Here is a 19,877-nt window from a genome sequence, read left to right as displayed (position 1 = left end):
TAGCAATAAGGTTGGGAGTCACTAGCATAGTCTGTCTCTATACCTATCCCATACTATTGTCTGATGCAGAAGTTAGAAAAGTTACTTGTTTAACACATGTACTAGCAAATCACCCATACATTACCTACTGAACGTCTTCCATAAAGGGACTCTCTCAATGGTGGGAGCTGATGATCAGATGTTGGAGCCTTGAGACCCATTATCCCAAAAGAAGACGTGTTGAGTCCATTCACTCCAGAGGTGGTTGTACTTGGTGATACATACACATCCTTATTTTCGAGAGGCGCCACTTTTCTCACTTTATGGTTTAACTTTGAATGGTGCACTCCCATTTCACAGAATAACCCAATTATTGACAATTATACTTCCATGGTAAAATAAGTTGTATTTTTGACTCCTCTCAGTTTTCAAGCAAAATTTCCCTGATGTCTGAGTAAGCCAGTAACTTGCAGGAATGTCTCTCCCATGAGTTAAACATTTACATGGCACAGTTACTGAAGTAGAAATGTAATATTAAACTATGTTATGCAGCCTAGTTGGAGGTTCACACAATGGGTGGTGTGTTTAGAGAGGCATTGTTTACTCTTGTGATAGAAAACAATGGGACTAGTAACTTACTGAATACAATTATGAAGAATTAATTACTTTATATGGACACTTATCACACAGTTCTGATGTCAAATTACACCAGAAAAATGAAGAAATTCAAAAAAGCAAAATATAATAATTTTATTAATTCTGAATTAAAATCCATGAGTATACTAAAGAATAAAAAATAGAAATAGCAGAGTTTCTCACAACAGGAGACGCCACTAGGTAAAGGTTAGATCAATAATCAATTCAAATTTTATATGTGTTGCACAACAAGGTGATAAAACATAAAACAAGGTGGCTTTCAGAAGCAGCGGTCGGTCTCCGGTACCCTCCGCTGAGCCCCTAGCCCATAAACACGTGTGGCCGAAGCAAGCAAAGCCGCAGCACTCCCAGCGTCAAGCGTGAATGGCTGAACAGCAACTGGCAGGGAAGGCCGTAAGCGTATGTCCGGTGCTTGGCTTTCTCTGCTCTGCACATGCGCGGTACTCAGTCACTGAGCGCACAGCACCTCTCTCTGCTATGGTCACTGGGCGCACAGCACCTTTATCTCCCACGGTCCCACTGTGGACGGCGAGAACTGCCGAACGCAGCCTGTTGCAGCGCAGATGTTCAGGGGACGGAGCCAACTGCTCTTCCAGCTGTGCGCTGCTGCTGGTTCGCGCCAAATCTCCCGCTGCTGCGTGCACTTTTCCTCTTTATAATGCCCCTCCTACCCAGGTCATGAGGTTGTTCCAGCTCCTCGTTTCTTCCCCCAGGCAACATGGGAGGCAGCCTCAACAGTTCCGGACCCAGCTGAGTACAGGTACCCACAGCCCGGTCTTCCTCCTTACACTAGTGCCAGGTGTCCTTATTGTAATCTTAATAAAATGCACTGTAGGAAACAGATAAGCGCAATAGGGTCTTATCTGATGACAATGTTATAAAGATATATGAAATCCACTCACCCACTGAAGGAGAGACCAAGCATATGGAGATCGTCAGCTGCTGCACGTCCAAATGGTCAAACAAGTGACTGCCAGTAAAACACTTCCAATGGAACTTGGACTTTCATGCGCTGCTTGACATAATAGACAATCCAGTTATATTGAAAGATCAATCTTTTATTCTCATTAAATCCCAATGCGTTTCGAAGTGGAAAAGAATTCTTCAGGGGATGACAAATATTCATATTTGTCATCCCCTGAAGAAGAAGTGTTTTCCACTTCGTAACGCGTTGGGATTTAATGGGAATAAAAGATTGATCTTTCAATATAACTGGATTGTCTATTATGTCAAGCAGCGCATGAAAGTCCAAAAAACTAAGTTCCATTGGAAGTGTCTTATAGATATCTTTGCAGACACTCTTTTCTCTGGTAACAGGTGTGCTCCTGACCATCTTTGAAGCCACTCTCTTCTCTGGTGCCAGACATACTCCTGACCATTCTTGTAGCCATTCTCTTCTCTGGTGCCAGACGTCCTCCTGTCAATCTTTGTAGCCACTCTCTGCTTTGGTGCCAGACATTTTCCTGATCATCTTTGGGGCTACTCTCTTCTATAGTGCCAGGTGTTCTGACCATCTTTGGAGCTGCTCAGTGCTCTGGTGCCAGGTATCCTTATGACCATCTTTGTAGCCACTCACTTTCCTGGTGCCAGGGGTCTCCCTGACCATACTTGTAGTCTCTTGCTGCTCTGGTGCTAGGTGTCCTCCTGACCATCTTTGTAGCCACTCTCTTCCCTGGTTCCAGGTGTCCTCCTGACCATCTTTGTAGCCTCTCTCTTCTCTGGTGCAGGTGTAGTAATCTGAAAAAAGCAAAAATGCCCAAAACTTTCTTAGAAGGAAAAGGCGGTATAGATGGAAGATGAACTGCCATATCAATAAATATTCCACTCCATGTATACAATTAGAACCAGGAAAAGAAACAGAGTATAGGATTCAATATAATATAAAAGTATAAATTTTATTAGTCACATATATATCATGAATTTTTATAAAAAGATTGTACAGTTACAAAGATGACAGGACATGCACAAGTGGAAATAAACTGTGCACATAAAACATACCTGTCACGATCCAAGTTGGATCTGACAGATTAAATGCACAAAGTAACCTTTTTTTTCCTTTGGCTAAGTGCCAAAGGTGGTTTTGCCCCCAGTGGCCATTAGGGTCATTGCACTGTGGTGATTTCAGTTGTAGTTTTCCCCCCGGTGGCCATTGGGGTCATTGCACTCTGGTTACCTTAGTTTGTGCATGTGACAGGTGTGATTGCTCTATAAAAGAGTATCAGGTGTGTTAATCACTGTTGGTGATAGTTCCTCATTTGCAAGCAAGCCTGGGTAAAGAATGGAGCTGAAGGAGAGTCACTGGCAGCCCAGTCAGAGTGCTGGAGTAGCAGCTATGGTGTCGGCAAGGAGGGCTGGCATGGATTGGTGGAGTGTCAGCTATGGTGTCTGCAAGGAGGGCTGGCATTGCTTGGTGGAGTGGCAGCTATGGCGTAGAGCTGCACTCAGAATGCAGGACTCGGTTGCGGAAAGCTGGACTCAAAATGTTGGACTCTTTGGCAGAAAAGCTGGGCTCATTTGCTGGACTCTGTTTCTGGACAGCTGCACACAGGTGTGGACTCTGTTTGCTCCAAGGCTGCACTATGGTGCTGAGAAGAGTCCAGGACAACAGTCAGAGTCCTGGAGTGGCAGCTATGGTGTCAGCGAGGAGTTCGTGGAAAGCTTGGTGGAGTGGCAGCTATGGTGTAGAGCTGCACTCAGTTGCTGGACTCTTTTGCTGAAGCTGCACTCAGGTGCTGAACCCTGTTGCTGGACAGTGCACACAGATGTTGGACTCAGTGGAGGAAAAGATGCACGCAGGTGGTGGGCTCTGTTGCTGGGAGCATAAGCAAAAGAGTAAAGCTAAGTGGTGTTCCTCTGTTTTGTCACTTTTCCTTATGTGTGTTTAGTGCAGGGTGGGATTAGTTTCCGCACTGACCAATTCCCTAGTGAGGGTTTAGGTGCAGGGCGAGTCAGGGTTTTTAGGTTCCTGATCGGCGCCCAGAGCGTAACCGGCCTAGGGAACATTAGGAGTGTGGGGACACTGACTCAGGGGAGTGCAGGAGGTCTCCACTTCCCCGTTCCCTATCGCAGGGCCACCATTGTTATTGTTACCCAGGTTTTCCCTATTCCCTTGTATTATTGTATTAGTTACCGGCCTGCGGGCTGCGTCACATAGGACAATTACACATGTCGCGTCCTGTTGTATCAGTTACCGGCCCGCTCGCCGTGTCAAACAGGACGGGGCGCGTGACAATACCCATACATAACCATAATGTCAGTATACTGGTAACTGATGGTGACAGGGTAAACCGGCAGGGTAAAATAGCAGGACAGAAACGGGGGGGGGAGTAAATGTGCATCTGACACATACCCTCAGCCTACAGCAGTAGTATCAGTCACACTAGTGACCGGTAATAGCAGAGGGGTGGCGGTAAGCGGTAGCAATATGCCATATAAAAATCAATAAATCCATGAGGTAAGTAGACACAGAAAAAGTTAACTGGGCGCTTACCAGACAGAATGCATGGACCCAGCACCGCAGGGTTAACCCCGAGGTGCATTTCGCGCTCTTACAAGGCGCTTTCTCAAGGGGAAGTGAGATAGAGAGAGCAGCAGGACCTTTTGTGTCCATGGTGAGTGATCACATGTGCGGTCACATGATGTTTGTTGGCCAATGAGCACGGCAGTATCGGCGCATGCGCTGTGCCACTGCCAGGTTCTCAGCACTGGAACCAGGCGTCATGCATCATAACGGGCGCACGGGGGTAAACCCCGTGCGTGCATCAGAGGCAAAAAGACACCAGGCTCCATGCGAGGAATACCAGGAGGGCACAAAACCGCATACACACAACCGTAGGCAAATCAAAGAAAAAGAATTGCCGTAATGATAGAAACCAGTACATACGGACCCAAATACAGTAGTGAGAGGTGGAAAATAACACACATATATAAAGGCACACATCCAAAAGCCATTACAAAATAGTAAATATCAGCATTAATTCAAAAATAGCAGTATACATATAATGTAATAGGTCAAAAATGCAATAGGTTAGGATGATACGCATCAAGATCAGCGAAAATGATGACAGGAGGTCCCGTCTGGAGAGACGTATTAGATTCCTCGATATTCCTCACAGGACTCATAAACGTCAAGATGATACAGTTCGATCCAAGGCCTGGTGTTCCGAAAATCCCACAAACATAAAGAAAAATACACTAAAAATAATGAGACAAAAAAAGAAGTTAAAAACAGAATAAAAGTAAACAACCCCGATTGGAGCTGGGAATTTGCATGATGAATGTACAGTAGTAGAGAGATGAGATGACATCACAGGAAGGAAGCAAAGTTCAAGGATTCATTGAGGCCTTTAGGAGTCAATGTGTCCAGCCTAACAATCCAACGACCCTCCCTCTGGGCCAACAGTTTTTTATAGTTCCCTGCTATGAACCCAAAATGGACGCAATCAATACCCCTAACTTTAAACGTTTTAGCGTCACAATTATGAAAGGTTCTAAAGTGATGGGGGATTGTCTTCAAAGTAGAGGGGTCAGCCACCATCTTAGCTGCGCAAATGTCCCGCACATGCTCACGCTCCCTCACGCGTAATTTCCTGGACGTAAGACCAACGTATATCATGGAGCACCCACACGTAGCATAGTAAAAAACGTTGGTGCTACCACATGCCACATGATATACATTGTCTAGTTTGATAATTTTTCGATCCATCAGAGGATTGAAACGATGAGCAGCGCACGACATTTGGGCAGGCAAGACAGTGGCCGCAGGGGACAGATCCAACGTTTGGACCCCTAGACCCAAACGGATTGGTAGATTCTGGGACATAATGGCTCCTGACTAGAAGATTGTTTAAATTTTTGGATCTCCTTGATGTCATTAGCGGATATGCACCAACAGCCGCACTCAGGGAAGGTTCGGACCCAAGAATGGCCCAATGTTTGGAGAGGATCCCCCTCATATGGTCCCACTCATGATTGAAGGTTGAAAAAAAATGGATGGTTTCACCCCCATCCCTCCCCCTCCTGCCACCCCGGGCTGTGTCAGTCTGTGGATATAGTAAATCTCTCCGCATGGTATTCCTAGCCTTGTCGTAACCCCTCCGTTTACACCTGTTACTGTAACCTCTATCACTAAAGTGTGCCTTCAAATCTTGAGCATGCCTTTCGAAGGTGTCATTTGTGGAGCAGATTCACCTCATCCTGAGAAATTGACGGACCGGGACGGCCCTGATGGTGACAGAGTTATGTGAGGATTCCGCATGTAATAGGGCGTTAACAGAAGTTGGTTTTCTGTATACGTCTGTCTGAATATGATGTTGATCATCCAAGTTAAGAGAGACGTCCAGAAAATCAATAGTTTTAGAATCGTACTTATAAGTCAACTTGATATTAAATTCGTTGACATTTAGCCATGCCATACACTCCCCGAGCTGCTGCACCGTCCCGTCCCAGAAAAATAATATATCATCAATGTAGCGATGCCAGCACAGCACTCGGGAGGCAGCCAGCGTGCCCCTGTCACCAAAAATGAATCTCTCCCATGAGCCCAGGAAAAGATTAGCGTACGAGGGCGCACAGGCCGCGCCCATGGCCGTGCTGCATTGCTGCAAATAAAACTGATCTTTAAATACAAAAAAATTGTGGGTAAGGACAAATTGCAGCAGCTAGAGGAGTAATCCACACAGGGGGTTGTCCAAGTCGGACATCCTCAGGAAGAACCGCATCCAAACCCAACTTGTGATCAATACAGGTGTATAGGGACTCGACATTGGCAGTGACGAGGAGAGTAGAATTATCCACAAGGACCCCATCGACCCATGTGAGGACGTCCGTCGTGTCTTTAATAAATGATGGCAATAATTTGACCAGTGGTTTGAGATAGTAATCTATGAACTTACAAACTGGGTCACAAAGTCCCTCAATACCAGACATGATCGGACGCTCCGGGGGGGTCAGCGGCGTCCTTGTGGATCTTAGGCAGGAGGTAGAAGGTGGGGGTTTGGGGAGTCCTGACCATCAACCCCTCAAAAACAACCTTAGTTGTGATACCCTCATCTAAAGCGCGAATTAGTATACGCTGAAGTGCAAGTGAGAAGGAGGATGTAGGGTTGTAAGCGAGTTTCTCATAGGTATGAGAATTCTTCAATTGCCGAAAGGCCTCTCGCTCATACATGGGAGTGGGCCAGACCACGATATTCCCCCCCTTATCCGCCAGCTTGTAAATGACCCCAGGTAAAGATTGTAATTCTGATATTGCACAGCGTTGCCTGTGTGTCAAATTATCATGTTTACGTCACAAGGATAGCTTTTAAAAGTCCTCTGCTACTAATTTGGTGAAAATGTCTATAGCTGAACTTAAGGATAAAGGGGGAATCTCGTAGATCTAGGAAACACATTAGGAGGAAACTTACCCCGAGTAGATGGGGATTCCTCCTCAAGGAGGTCCTCCAAAGTGCAAAGTGCCTCCCTTTCGCTTTCACTCATTGGTTTATTAGATTGATTTTTGTAATGCAATTTCCGTAGCAGTAATTTCCTTGAAAAAAGGTGAAGGTCCTTTAGTTCTAGAAAATTATCAAAGGAGTTAGTGGGGGAGAAGGTCAGGCCCTTACTTAGAACCTCCAACTGTATCTCAGTGAGACCATATGAGGAGAGAGTAATCACCTGTAAACCCCCCTGGGGGCCACCTGGGGTACCACGTCCCGTTGTACTTTTGTTTTTAGCAGATTGGCGCGTAGTCACACGTCTTGAAAATTAATCGAAGGTGGAGTTGCTGCCAGAATGTGAAGGCTGGACAGGAACATCATCCTCACATGAGACATTTGATTTGGTCGAAACAGACCTCGATCGTGACCGAGACATGTTCCTATACTGCTGTTGAGATTGCTCCATAGGATTGCGCCACCTATATACTCTAGAGGCTAACCTGTCTTGTACATCCATCTTAAACTTTTTAGTTTTCAAGGTCTGAATGTCTTGTACCCATTTCTGAAGTTTAATGTCAATCTCATCATTGAATTTTTTGAGAGGGTCACCCACAAGATCTTTCTGTAGCTCCAATTGTAAGGCCTCAATTTCACTCTGAAGATCACTCAATGTTTTTTGTGATTTTTTAATAGCTCAAGAAAACCCCCTAGAGCAGGTGTTAGCAAGTTCCACCCATTTATCCTTGAACTCATTATCCTCAATGGGAAAGGATGGGAACACCTGGATACGAAGTCCCCTAGGAATTAATTTTTTTGGGATATATTTATCCAGGAGCTCGTAGTTCTACCAAATGCGTGTGCGTTTTCTCAACAAATCCTTGAACCTTAACATAGCCTCCTGCAAATCTTTATTACATGTATAAGCACCCCCTTCGGTGCCGTCCTGGAAGGCATCAGTGAGTTGTGCACGCCATGTGCGGTCCCGTACACGGAAGTCCATAGTAGGGACAGAGAAACTCTGTGAACAACACAGAAGAAACAATGAGTAAAGCAAAAATGTCCAACTCTTTCTTAGAAGGAAAAGGCAGTATAGATGGAAGATGAACCGCCATATCAATAAATATTCCACTCCATGTATACAATTCAAACCAGGAGAAAAAATGGAGTATAGGATTCAATATAATATAAAAGTATAAATTTTATTACTCACATATATATCATGAATTTTTATAAAAAGATTGTACAGTTACAAAGATGACAGGACATGCACAAGGGGAAATAAACCGTGCACATAAAAAATACCCATACATAACCATAATGTCAGTATACTGGTAACTGATGGAGACAGGGTAAACCGGCAGGCAATATCCCATATATACCAAAATGAAGCCACAATGGGCGAATATAGCATGAATGCTCTGGGAACCTGCCAGATAATGTGCATAGACTCAAAGACAAAAAATGAGCTCTATTAGCAATTGTGATGTGAAGTATGCACTTATATACGCCTTGTAAGAGCGCAAAACGCATGTCGGGGTTAACTCTGCGGTGCTGGGTCCGTGCATTCTGTTTGGTAAGCGCCCAGTTAACTTTATCTGTGTCTACCTATCATGGCTTTATTGATTCTTATATGGCATATTGTTACCACTACCACTTACCGCCACTCCTCTGCTATTACCGGTCACTAGTGTGACTGATACTACTGCTGTAGGCTGCGGGTATGTGTCAGATGCACGTTTACTCTTTCCCCACCCCCCAGTTTCTGTCCTGCTATTTTATATAAGTGCATACTTCACATTACAATTGCTAATAGAGCTCATTTTGTGTCCGTGCACATTATCTGGCAGGTTCCCAGAGCATTCATGCTATATTCGCCCATTGTGGCTTCATTTTGGTATATATGAGATATTGCCTGCCGATTTACCCTGGTTCTAGGTGTAATAATCTGCAGGTACTGATGATGTCACCGTGGATCAGAGACAGATCAAGAGTTAAAGGGTTTATTTACAGGGGATAGACTCTCCACGTAGGGAGAAGCAGTGGGGGTTAAAAGTGACAGAGTAAACGGTAAAATGGTACACAATACGCTAGGTAAAGCTATGAAACAGTTAAGCAGAGTAGAAATGGTTAAATGGAAATTCTTGTAACTTATCAGTCCGGTGAAGTCTTGATTGCAAGGTCTCTTTCTCCAATGTTGGCACCGTCAGCAGCGGCACTTGAAGTCTCTGTAGTCTCTCCTCTCTTTGAAACCGGGAACTCCGGGGTTAAAGCAAAAAGCAGGGAGACGCTGTGAACCTGAGTCTCCCCTGCTCTAAGTCTCTGTATGTTAAGCTAACAGTCTCTCCGCAGGAATGATGCTGCGCACACTGAAAAGTCTCTCTGCCACACTTAGGGGCTCTGGCCTGTCAGTGCGGGCACCAGGGCTGTGTGCACGGGTCACTGTCTCTGCACTGTCAGGGGGAAAGCCTCCTCTGGTCACAGGGGCTACAGAGTCCAAGCACTCACAGAGCACTTTCTATATCTCGTCCTTCAGCCCCAGTCCTCTGACAGGGAGTTCTCTTTCTCCTGGAGCGTGGTGCTGCAGCCTGCTTCTCACGTGACACACGCTGCTCTGCCTATGGCGTGCTGTTTTTGCGTCCTCAGCCTGCACAACTTCCGGTCCACCGACCCTTCTCTTCCCCCACTGCCCCGTACAGTCACGTGGTGGAGTCGGTCCTAGTCAGTAAGTCTTCCCCCCGGCAACCCTGCTGCCCGGCTATGTGGTTCTGGACACGGAGCAGGAGAGGTAACCCCCTTCTGGCTCTTCTTCCTCTTCACCCCATTACACAGGTATCTTGTCCTGACCATTTTTGTAGCCACTCTCTGCTTTGTTGCCGAGATGAGGGTCCTGAATATTGAGTCTGTACTCACAAAACCCTAACAGAGTAATTGAAAATAATTTTTCTAAACCAGATACTATAAGGAGAATCAGTAATACATTTTGATATTTTTCGATTTTTTTTCTTAGGGTATTCTCTCACTCTTCATCATTATTCTTATGCTGCCAGCCTTGCGTCCTATGATGTAAGCATTTTACTATACCCAAGATCCTATTTGCCAAGCTATTTTCGCACGACACAATTAATAGCTTGCTCAACCAAAAGCATCTTGTATTTATAGAAATCACCGCGTAGCATTTATACAAGCATGTAGTCTTTCAATTTAATCACAGAGGCTGGCAGCATTGTCTGAGAGCACCAAAGGCATTTTATATTGAAATAGGAAACCAGCTGGGATTTCGTCCTCCAGGCTAAAACATCTCCAATCAAAGGGATTGGACCGAGCATCCAGTAGCTGATAAAGCACACACACACAAACCTCTGGGGCTTGTTGGACGCCACAAAAACAAATTACTTACGTGTGTGAAATGTATTAATAGGATGGTTTTCTGTTAGTATATTAAGTGTGACACATTTGTGTCCTACCAAAGCCTGGAGCAAGTTGTTGGGTGTCAATCTGCCATGATTTCTATTCTTGTAGCAGCCGTGCAACCCTGTGATTTGGGCCTTTCTCAATACATTCGTAACTAAGGTGACTCAGGCTATATCATTGGTACAATGAAAGAGGAGATGAAGGTAAAGATGAATGGATAAGAACCTCACCACGCAAAATATACCATATATGATTTCACCTGTGTTCTCTTTATTATTAATGCCAATCTATGGCCAACTGTTAACTGTACCTGTGACATGTGAACCCTTTACGATGGATCAGGTTGGGTTTAGACATTTATATTAACATGCTTGTACCACATATTTTAAGTTTCTTAGACATCTGGTCTTTTGAAGTATTTCCAGTGATCTACCATAATAGTCCTAAATTTGCCAGGACTGTCCTGATTCTACAGATCCAATGACAACAAATAAATCCCTACCCTGGATTGAAAAAAGGATGGAGTTTGTGGAAACCCCACCCAAAAGTGGGTATGTCCAGGTCGGTCAGGTGTAGGTATAATATAGCAAAACTCCCAAAATTTGATTTGGGATGATCTGCTTAACCCAGAGAGGGAGAGAAGGGCGATATTCGATTTGCATTGAATAATACATGTGAGTAAATTGAATCTTTTTGGTAATGGGTTAAAAAATAAATAAATAAATAAAACTCGCCTCTCCTTGGCACTCCCCTAGGCAGCACAGTCATGTGGGAAACATGGAAAATTTTTGATGTCAAGGATGTGTGTCACCCCCAAGTGACCGCATAGAGGACAGGCATGGGAAGGGACAAGGAATGGAAAGGTTTGTATAACAGTTTGTTGCTTTTTTAACTCCTTCCCAGGCATTAAAATCCAGCAAAATGGTGGCCAACTGGCCGTCATGTTTCCTGGATTAAAGCAAATCAGATCCCCAAAAAATTTAGATTCAAGCTAAATTTATAACAAAATCAATTCATTTAGAATAATTGTACTCATTTGTAGTCATGGGAATTTCCAAGTTGGACTGCAGGTAGAAACATCCCTATACTATCAATATTAATGGCACTCCCTATTTTTATAGTATCAGAGGCAAAACAACATATAAAGCCACTCAGCTCCTCATGTCCTATAGCATACTGCCCACAAATCACCATGGTCAAAGTGACAGGTTTAGGTTGTGTACAGCCATCCTTAGAAGGAGCTTTGAATATTACTTCATACTGTTCTATTACTCAATTCATTGCATTACCACTATTCAGTAAGCTTATATGCCTCTAGTGGTAACCAATTTTATTTTTTACTCTAGGTTTATGCTGGTGATTTGGAGAGCTCTGTATAAAACAAAAACCTTAGGTCTAATTAAAGGGAATCTATGACCCCTGGGATGTATATGACCTATTAATATGGTCATACAGGTAACAGAAATGTTACATTAGTGATTAGTCCTACCTGAATGCCTCATATTAATGGTCTTGTTGCTGGAAATGTTATATTCTGTCATTATGTTAATGATTTCTTCCAGGCTCCATGACGTGCAGTGCCTGGAAGAAATCCCTGCCTCCTCTCTTCACTTTAATATTACCCCTCTCCCATCAGTGTCAGTTATGGCCCCAGAATCCTGCACCTACGCCCTGAACTCTGTCAGACATACATACCTCATCCTCCCATCTATGGGCGCGCGCTGCACTCAGGGATCTTCTGCGCAGGTGCCGGTAAGTCACTGTGACCTACCAGTGTGCACGCGGATAAGATGCTCTCCCCACTTCATCCCTGCACACTCATCACTAGGAACCATATGTACATAGCAATAACTATGCAGGGAGGAAGTGGGGAGAGTACCTTATCGGCGCACACACCGGAGGTCACTGAATCAGAAGTCGCCAGCACCTGCGCAGAAGTTCTCTGAATGCAGCGCTCATAGAAGGGAAGATGAGATATGTATTTCTGAGGGAGTGCAGGGCGCAGGCGCAGGATGTGCATGACAGGAGTTATTGAAATGAGGACAGGGAGCAGAGCTTTCTTCCAGGCACCGCACGCCCCGGAGCCTGGATAAAATCATTATCAGCAACAAGACCATTAATATGAGGCATATAGGTAGGACTAGTGTAACATTTCTATTTCCTGTATGCCCATATTAATAGGTCATATATACGTCCTGGGGGGTGACAGACTTTTCTTGTGCTGAACCAGTTCTCTGTAATGCACTACCCAAGACAATTAGGATAATTACTAGTGTCCATACTTTTAGGCATTCCCTAAACACACATCTTTTTAGACAGACCTATCACCTGACATAACTATGCTCAGTTTCTCCCTTGCTATATTTTCCTCATAATATTGTCCCTTCTTTCATCAGTTTCTCTCACATGCAATACATTCACATTGAAAAGTAGCATGAATCACTTGATGGATTCCCTTTAAAAAAGGACATTTCAGAAGCACAGAAGCCCTTCCATAAAAAAAGAACTTTATTGTGTTATTTACATGTAGGTGTATAAATGTAAACTTTATGTCTTTAACTTATAATTATTTGCAGATAAATACTTTGATATTACATTACAATTAGTGAAATAATTAAATTATATTCACAGAATATACATTCACGTGCATTCAAATGATGATGATTTTAAGACAGTGGTATAGACACTGTGCCGTTAGCCCTGCTCCTGCTCCTCATGTTGGCGCCAGCATCTGCCACATCTTCTGCATGCTCCTCTGTCTTCTTCTCTTTCAAGCTGTTGATGAATCGCAGGGTAATCTCATCCCATTCTTCGGGAAGCAGCATAAGCAAAAACCCAATGCAGATGATAATAGTCGCCCCCAGTCTTACAACGCTGAAAATCACTTCATGCTTCAGCAGGTCAATAACTGAATGGATGACAAAAATGAAATGAAAATTCATAAAATATAAGCATGTGTAATGAAGAAGTTGTTGTTCTATGCCTCAACTATGTAATACATAGCTTTATACTTGTACAGGTCATGAACAGTAACAGTATGGAGGTAGGCTGCTTTACTAAATCAGTATACTTGACAGCTTGCACCAGAGGTGGCCATAGATATCAGAAGGCCCCATAATATAAGTGAGGTCCTTGTCATAGGGTAAATCTTGCATTGTTCTATGGGCCTATACCATAATATATATCGATAACAGTAATGTATGCTTGCTACCTTAAAGGGAACCTGTCTTTAGACTCACGCTGCCTGAAACACAGACAGCATGATTCAGAGACTGGCTGCACAATTTCAGCCAGTTATGTTTTACTCTGAATCACTGTGTTTCAGAGAAAACATACACTACTGTTCAAAAGTTTAGGGTCACTTAGAAATTTCCTTATTTTTGAAAGAAAAACACAGTTTTTTTTCCAATGAAGCTAACATTAAATGATTCAGAAATACAATCTATACATTGTTAATGTGGTAAATGATTATTCTAGCTGCAAAAGTCTGGATTGTAATGCAATATCTTCATAGGTGTATAGAGGCCCATTTCCAACAACCATCACTCCAGTGTTCTTATGGTACTTTGTGTTTGCTAATTGTGTAAGAAGGCTAATGGATGGTTAGAATACCCTTGAAAACCCTTGTGCAAGTATGTTAGCACAGCTGAAAACAGTTTGGCTGATTAGAGAAGCTATAAATCTGACTGGTCTGCAATGCTGTAATTGCTGCAAAGGGAGCATTCTTTGATGAAAAGCTATGAACCTGACCTTCTTTTGAGCTAGTTGAGAATCTGGAGCATTACATTTGTTGGTTCCAATAAACTCTCAAAATGGTCGGGAAAAAAAAGTTTCATGTGAAACTCGACAGTCTATTCTTGTTCTTAGAAATGAAGGCTATTCCATGCGAGAAATTGCCAAGAAACTGAAGATTTCCTAAAACGGTGTTTACTATTCCCTTCAGAGGAGAGCACAAACAGGCTCTAACCAGAGTAGAAGATAAGAGGGAGGCCCCGCTGCACAACTGAGCAACAAGACAAGTACATTAGAGTCTGTAGTTTGAGAAATCGACAACTCACAGGTCCTCAACTGGCAGCTTCATTGAATGGTACACGCAAGACGCCAGTGTCAACTTCTACAGTGAAGAGACGACTCCGGGATGCTGGCCTTCAGGGCAGAGTGGCAAAGAAAAAGCCATATTTGAGACTGGCTAATAAAAGGAAAAGATTAATATGGGCAAGAGAACACATTGGACATTGGACAGAGGAAGATTGGGAAAAAGTGTTATGGACAGACGAATCCAAGTCTGAGGTGTTTGGATCACACAGAAGAACATTTGTGAGATGCAGAACAACTGAAAAGATACTGGAAGGGTGCCTGACGCCATCTGTCAAGCATGGTGGAGGTAATGTGATGGTCCGGGGTTGCTTTGGTGCTGGTAAAGTGGGAGATTTGTACAAGGTAAAAGGGATTTTGAATAAGGAAGGTTATCACTCCATTTTGTAACGCCATGCCATACCCTGTGGACAGCGCTTGATTGGAGTCAATTTCATCCTACAACAGGATAATGACCCAAAGCACACCTACAAATTATACAAGAACTATTTAGGGAAGAAACAGGCAGCTGGTATTCTATCTGTAATGTAGTGACCAGTAGAGTTGAGCGACTTTTGGTTTTTTAGGGTCGCGTTTCGTTTTGTGAAACCCGACTTTTCCAAAAGTCGGGTCGAGCAAGATCGTCCGATTATAGGGAAAAGTCGGGGTCGTCCCGAAACACGAAACCCAATGTAAGTCAATGGGGAATAAAAGTCGGCAGTGAGAGGAGGAGAGGAAACACACCTACAGTGCCCATTTGAATGCCAAAAGCATCAATTCTTCTTTCTTAAGCTTGTCAACCTTAATTAACTTCATAATACAAGTTACGCACTGAAAAATGGGGGTTATTTGGCTACAAACTGTGGGGGGGAGGGCTGGCTCCAGGTTTTCATGTGCCCTGGGCGAAAGAGCGCCCCTTTAACACATACCACAACTCATCATGCTCCGATACGGCAGAGAAATAGCGGTATAGTACAATGAAAAATACCTCACTTTTTACATCTCATGACGAGGCCCATCTATTTCTCCATACAGAATCATTGGTCCCATATAATGTTTGAAACAGTATATGATAAGCTCCACATAATGCTACAGTATATGTTGGTCCCTATGGATGAAGCTCCACTGTCTTATGGGCCCAAATAATGCTCCAAACATAATGGGCCCCATTTCTAATGCTCTAGTGTATAATGGGCCCTGTAAATGCTGCTCCAGTGTCTGATGTCCACCTTTGGAATGTTCCAGTGTATGGTGGGCCCCATCTATCATTCTCCAGAGTATAGTGCTCCCCAAAAATTGCTGTCCCAACATTGAAAACAATCAAATAAGTCTCCTCGCTAGGGAATCCCTGTACTTGTCTGGACAGGTGCTGTAGCTTGCTTAACAGCTCGCCAGCCGTTCTCACGCCCAGTATGGATTACACGTGATTGCACAAAGGTGAGAAAGGGTACCGTATCCCCAGATAACATGTATGGATAGCGTACACATTCAAAATATATGTCTCAGGAGGCAGGCTCAGACGGTGTTAGGCCCAGTATGGATTGCACGTGATTGCACAAAGGTTAGAAAGGGTACCGTATCCCCGGATAACATGTATGGATAGCGTACACATTCAAAATATATGTCTATACAGCATGAGGCAGGCTCAGATGGTGTTAGGCCCAGTATGGATTGCACGTGATTGCACAAAGGTTAGAAAGGGTACCGTATCCCCGGATAACATGTATGGATAGCGTACACATTCAAAATATATGTCTATACAGCATGAGGCAGGCTCAGACGGTGTTAGGCCCAGTATGGATTGCACGTGATTGCACAAAGGTTAGAAAGGGTACCGTATCCCTGGATAACATGTATGGATAGCGTACACATTCAAAATATATGTCTATACAGCATGAGGCAGGCTCAGACGGTGTTAGGCCCAGTATGGATTGCACGTGATTGCACAAAGGTTAGAAAGGGTACCGTATCCCTGGATAACATGTATGGATAGCATACACATTCAAAATATATGTCTCAGGAGGCAGGCTCAGACGGTGTTAGGCCCAGTATGGATTGCACGTGATTGCACAAAGGTTAGAAAGGGTACCGTATCCCCGGATAACATGTATGGATAGCGTACACATTCAAAATATATGTCTATACAGCATGAGGCAGGCTCAGACGGTGTTAGGCCCAGTATGGATTGCACGTGATTGCACAAAGGTTAGAAAGGGTACCGTATCCCCGGATAACATGTATGGATAGCGTACACATTCAAAATATATGTCTCAGGAGGCAGGCTCAGACGGTGTTAGGCCCAGTATGGATCGCACGTGATTGCACAAAGGTTAGAAAGGGTACCGTATCCATGGATAACAAGTATGGATAGCGTACACATTCAAAATATATGTCTCAGGAGGAAGGCTCAGACGGTGTTAGGCCCAGTATGGATTGCACGTGATTGCACAAAGGTTAGAAAGGGTACCGTATCCCTGGATAACATGTATGGATAGCGTACACATTCAAAATATATGTCTCAGGAGGCAGGCTCAGACGGTGTTAGGCCCAGTATGGATTGCACGTGATTGCACAAAGGTTAGAAAGGGTACCGTATCCCTGGATAACATGTATGGATAGCGTACACATTCAAAATATATGTCTATACAGCATGAGGCAGGCTCAGACGGTGTTAGGCCCAGTATGGATTGCTCGTGATTGCACAAAGGTTACAAAGGGTACCGTATCCCTGGATAACATGTATGGATAGCGTACACATTCAAAATATATGTCTATACAGCATGAGGCAGGCTCAGACGGTGTTAGGCCCAGTATGGATTGCACGTGATTGCACAAAGGTTAGAAAGGGTACCGTATCCCTGGATAACATGTATGGATAGCGTACACATTCAAAATATATGTCTATACAGCATGAGGCAGGCTCAGACGGTGTTAGGCCCAGTATGGATTGCACGTGATTGCACAAAGGTTAGAAAGGGTACCGTATCCCTGGATAACATGTATGGATAGCGTACACATTCAAAATATATGTCTCAGGAGGCAGGCTCAGACGGTGTTAGGCCCAGTATGGATCGCACGTGATTGCACAAAGGTTAGAAAGGGTACCGTATCCCTGGATAACAAGTATGGATAGCGTACACATTCAAAATATATGTCTCAGGAGGCAGGCTCAGACGGTGTTAGGCCCAGTATGGATTGCACGTGATTGCACAAAGGTTAGAAAGGGTACCGTATCCCTGGATAACATGTATGGATAGGGTACACATTCAAAATATATGTCTCAGGAGGCAGGCTCAGACGGTGTTAGGCCCAGTATGGATTGCACGTGATTGCACAAAGGTTAGAAAGGGTACCGTATCCCCGGATAACATGTATGGATAGCGTACACATTCAAAATATATGTCTATACAGCATGAGGCAGGCTCAGACGGTGTTAGGCCCAGTATGGATTGCACGTGATTGCACAAAGGTTAGAAAGGGTACCGTATCCCTGGATAACATGTATGGATAGCGTACACATTCAAAATATATGTCTATACAGCATGAGGCAGGCTCAGACGGTGTTAGGCCCAGTATGGATTGCACGTGATTGCACAAAGGTTAGAAAGGGTACCGTATCCCTGGATAACATGTATGGATAGCGTACACATTCAAAATATATGTCTCAGGAGGCAGGCTCAGACGGTGTTAGGCCCAGTATGGATCGCACGTGATTGCACAAAGGTTAGAAAGGGTACCGTATCCCTGGATAACAAGTATGGATAGCGTACACATTCAAAATATATGTCTCAGGAGGCAGGCTCAGACGGTGTTAGGCCCAGTATGGATTGCACGTGATTGCACAAAGGTTAGAAAGGGTACCGTATCCCTGGATAACATGTATGGATAGCGTACACATTCAAAATATATGTCTCAGGAGGCAGGCTCAGACGGTGTTAGGCCCAGTATGGATTGCACGTGATTGCACAAAGGTTAGAAAGGGTACCGTATCCCTGGATAACATGTATGGATAGCGTACACATTCAAAATATATGTCTATACAGCATGAGGCAGGCTCAGACGGTGTTAGGCCCAGTATGGATTGCACGTGATTGCACAAAGGTTAGAAAGGGTACCGTATCCCTGGATAACATGTATGGATAGCGTACACATTCAAAATATATGTCTCAGGAGGCAGGCTCAGACGGTGTTAGGCCCAGTATGGATTGCACGTGATTGCACAAAGGTTAGAAAGGGTACCGTATCCCCGGATAACATGTATGGATAGCGTACACATTCAAAATATATGTCTATACAGCATGAGGCAGGCTCAGACGGTGTTAGGCCCAGTATGGATTGCACGTGATTGCACAAAGGTTAGAAAGGGTACCGTATCCCTGGATAACATGTATGGATAGCGTACACATTCAAAATATATGTCTATACAGCATGAGGCAGGCTCAGACGGTGTTAGGCCCAGTATGGATTGCACGTGATTGCACAAAGGTTAGAAAGGGTACCGTATCCCTGGATAACATGTATGGATAGCGTACACATTCAAAATATATGTCTCAGGAGGCAGGCTCAGACGGTGTTAGGCCCAGTATGGATCGCACGTGATTGCACAAAGGTTAGAAAGGGTACCGTATCCCTGGATAACAAGTATGGATAGCGTACACATTCAAAATATATGTCTCAGGAGGCAGGCTCAGACGGTGTTAGGCCCAGTATGGATTGCACGTGATTGCACAAAGGTTAGAAAGGGTACCGTATCCCTGGATAACATGTATGGATAGCGTACACATTCAAAATATATGTCTCAGGAGGCAGGCTCAGACGGTGTTAGGCCCAGTATGGGTTGCACGTGATTGCACAAAGGTTAGAAAGGGTACCGTATCCCCGGATAACATGTATGGATAGCGTACACATTCAAAATATATGTCTATACAGCATGAGGCAGGCTCAGACGGTGTTAGGCCCAGTATGGATTGCACGTGATTGCACAAAGGTTAGAAAGGGTACCATATCCCCGGATAACATGTATGGATAGCGTACACATTCAAAATATATGTCTATACAGCATGAGGCAGGCTCAGACGGTGTTAGGCCCAGTATGGATTGCACGTGATTGCACAAAGGTTAGAAAGGGTACCGTATCCCTGGATAACATGTATGGATAGCGTACACATTCAAAATATATGTCTCAGGAGGCAGGCTCAGACGGTGTTAGGCCCAGTATGGATTGCACGTGATTGCACAAAGGTTAGAAAGGGTACCGTATCCCTGGATAACAAGTATGGATAGCGTACACATTCAAAATATATGTCTCAGGAGGCAGGCTCAGACGGTGTTAGGCCC

At 44.1% G+C, this 19,877-nt stretch overlaps 2 protein-coding genes across 5 annotated transcripts in view; both read right to left on the bottom strand.

Annotated features, from left to right (window-relative positions):
• CCDC198 (coiled-coil domain containing 198) overlaps nucleotides 1–414 on the bottom strand; it is an 83,486-nt gene extending 83,072 nt beyond the window's left edge. The window contains exon 1 of the mRNA XM_073585350.1: nucleotides 125–414. Coding sequence (XP_073441451.1) covers nucleotides 125–332 — 208 coding nt within the window. The 5' untranslated portion in view covers nucleotides 333–414. The remainder of the gene's footprint in view (nucleotides 1–124) is intronic.
• A 12,538-nt stretch (nucleotides 415–12,952) lies between these two features.
• Nucleotides 12,953–19,877, bottom strand: part of SLC35F4 (solute carrier family 35 member F4) — a 482,865-nt gene continuing 475,940 nt past the window's right edge. For all 4 annotated transcript variants that reach the window (XM_073585785.1, XM_073585800.1, XM_073585794.1 and 1 more), the window contains one exon: nucleotides 12,953–13,374. In XM_073585785.1, coding sequence (XP_073441886.1) covers nucleotides 13,133–13,374 — 242 coding nt within the window. In that variant the 3' untranslated portion in view covers nucleotides 12,953–13,132. The remainder of the gene's footprint in view (nucleotides 13,375–19,877) is intronic.

This window comes from Dendrobates tinctorius, unplaced genomic scaffold (genome assembly GCF_039654945.1).
Source record: "Dendrobates tinctorius isolate UK_male_01 unplaced genomic scaffold, ASM3965494v1 ptg000010l, whole genome shotgun sequence".
NCBI lineage: Eukaryota > Metazoa > Chordata > Amphibia > Anura > Dendrobatidae > Dendrobates > Dendrobates tinctorius.
Note: the sequence above shows the minus strand (reverse complement) of the source record. Positions and strands in the feature narration are given on the sequence as shown.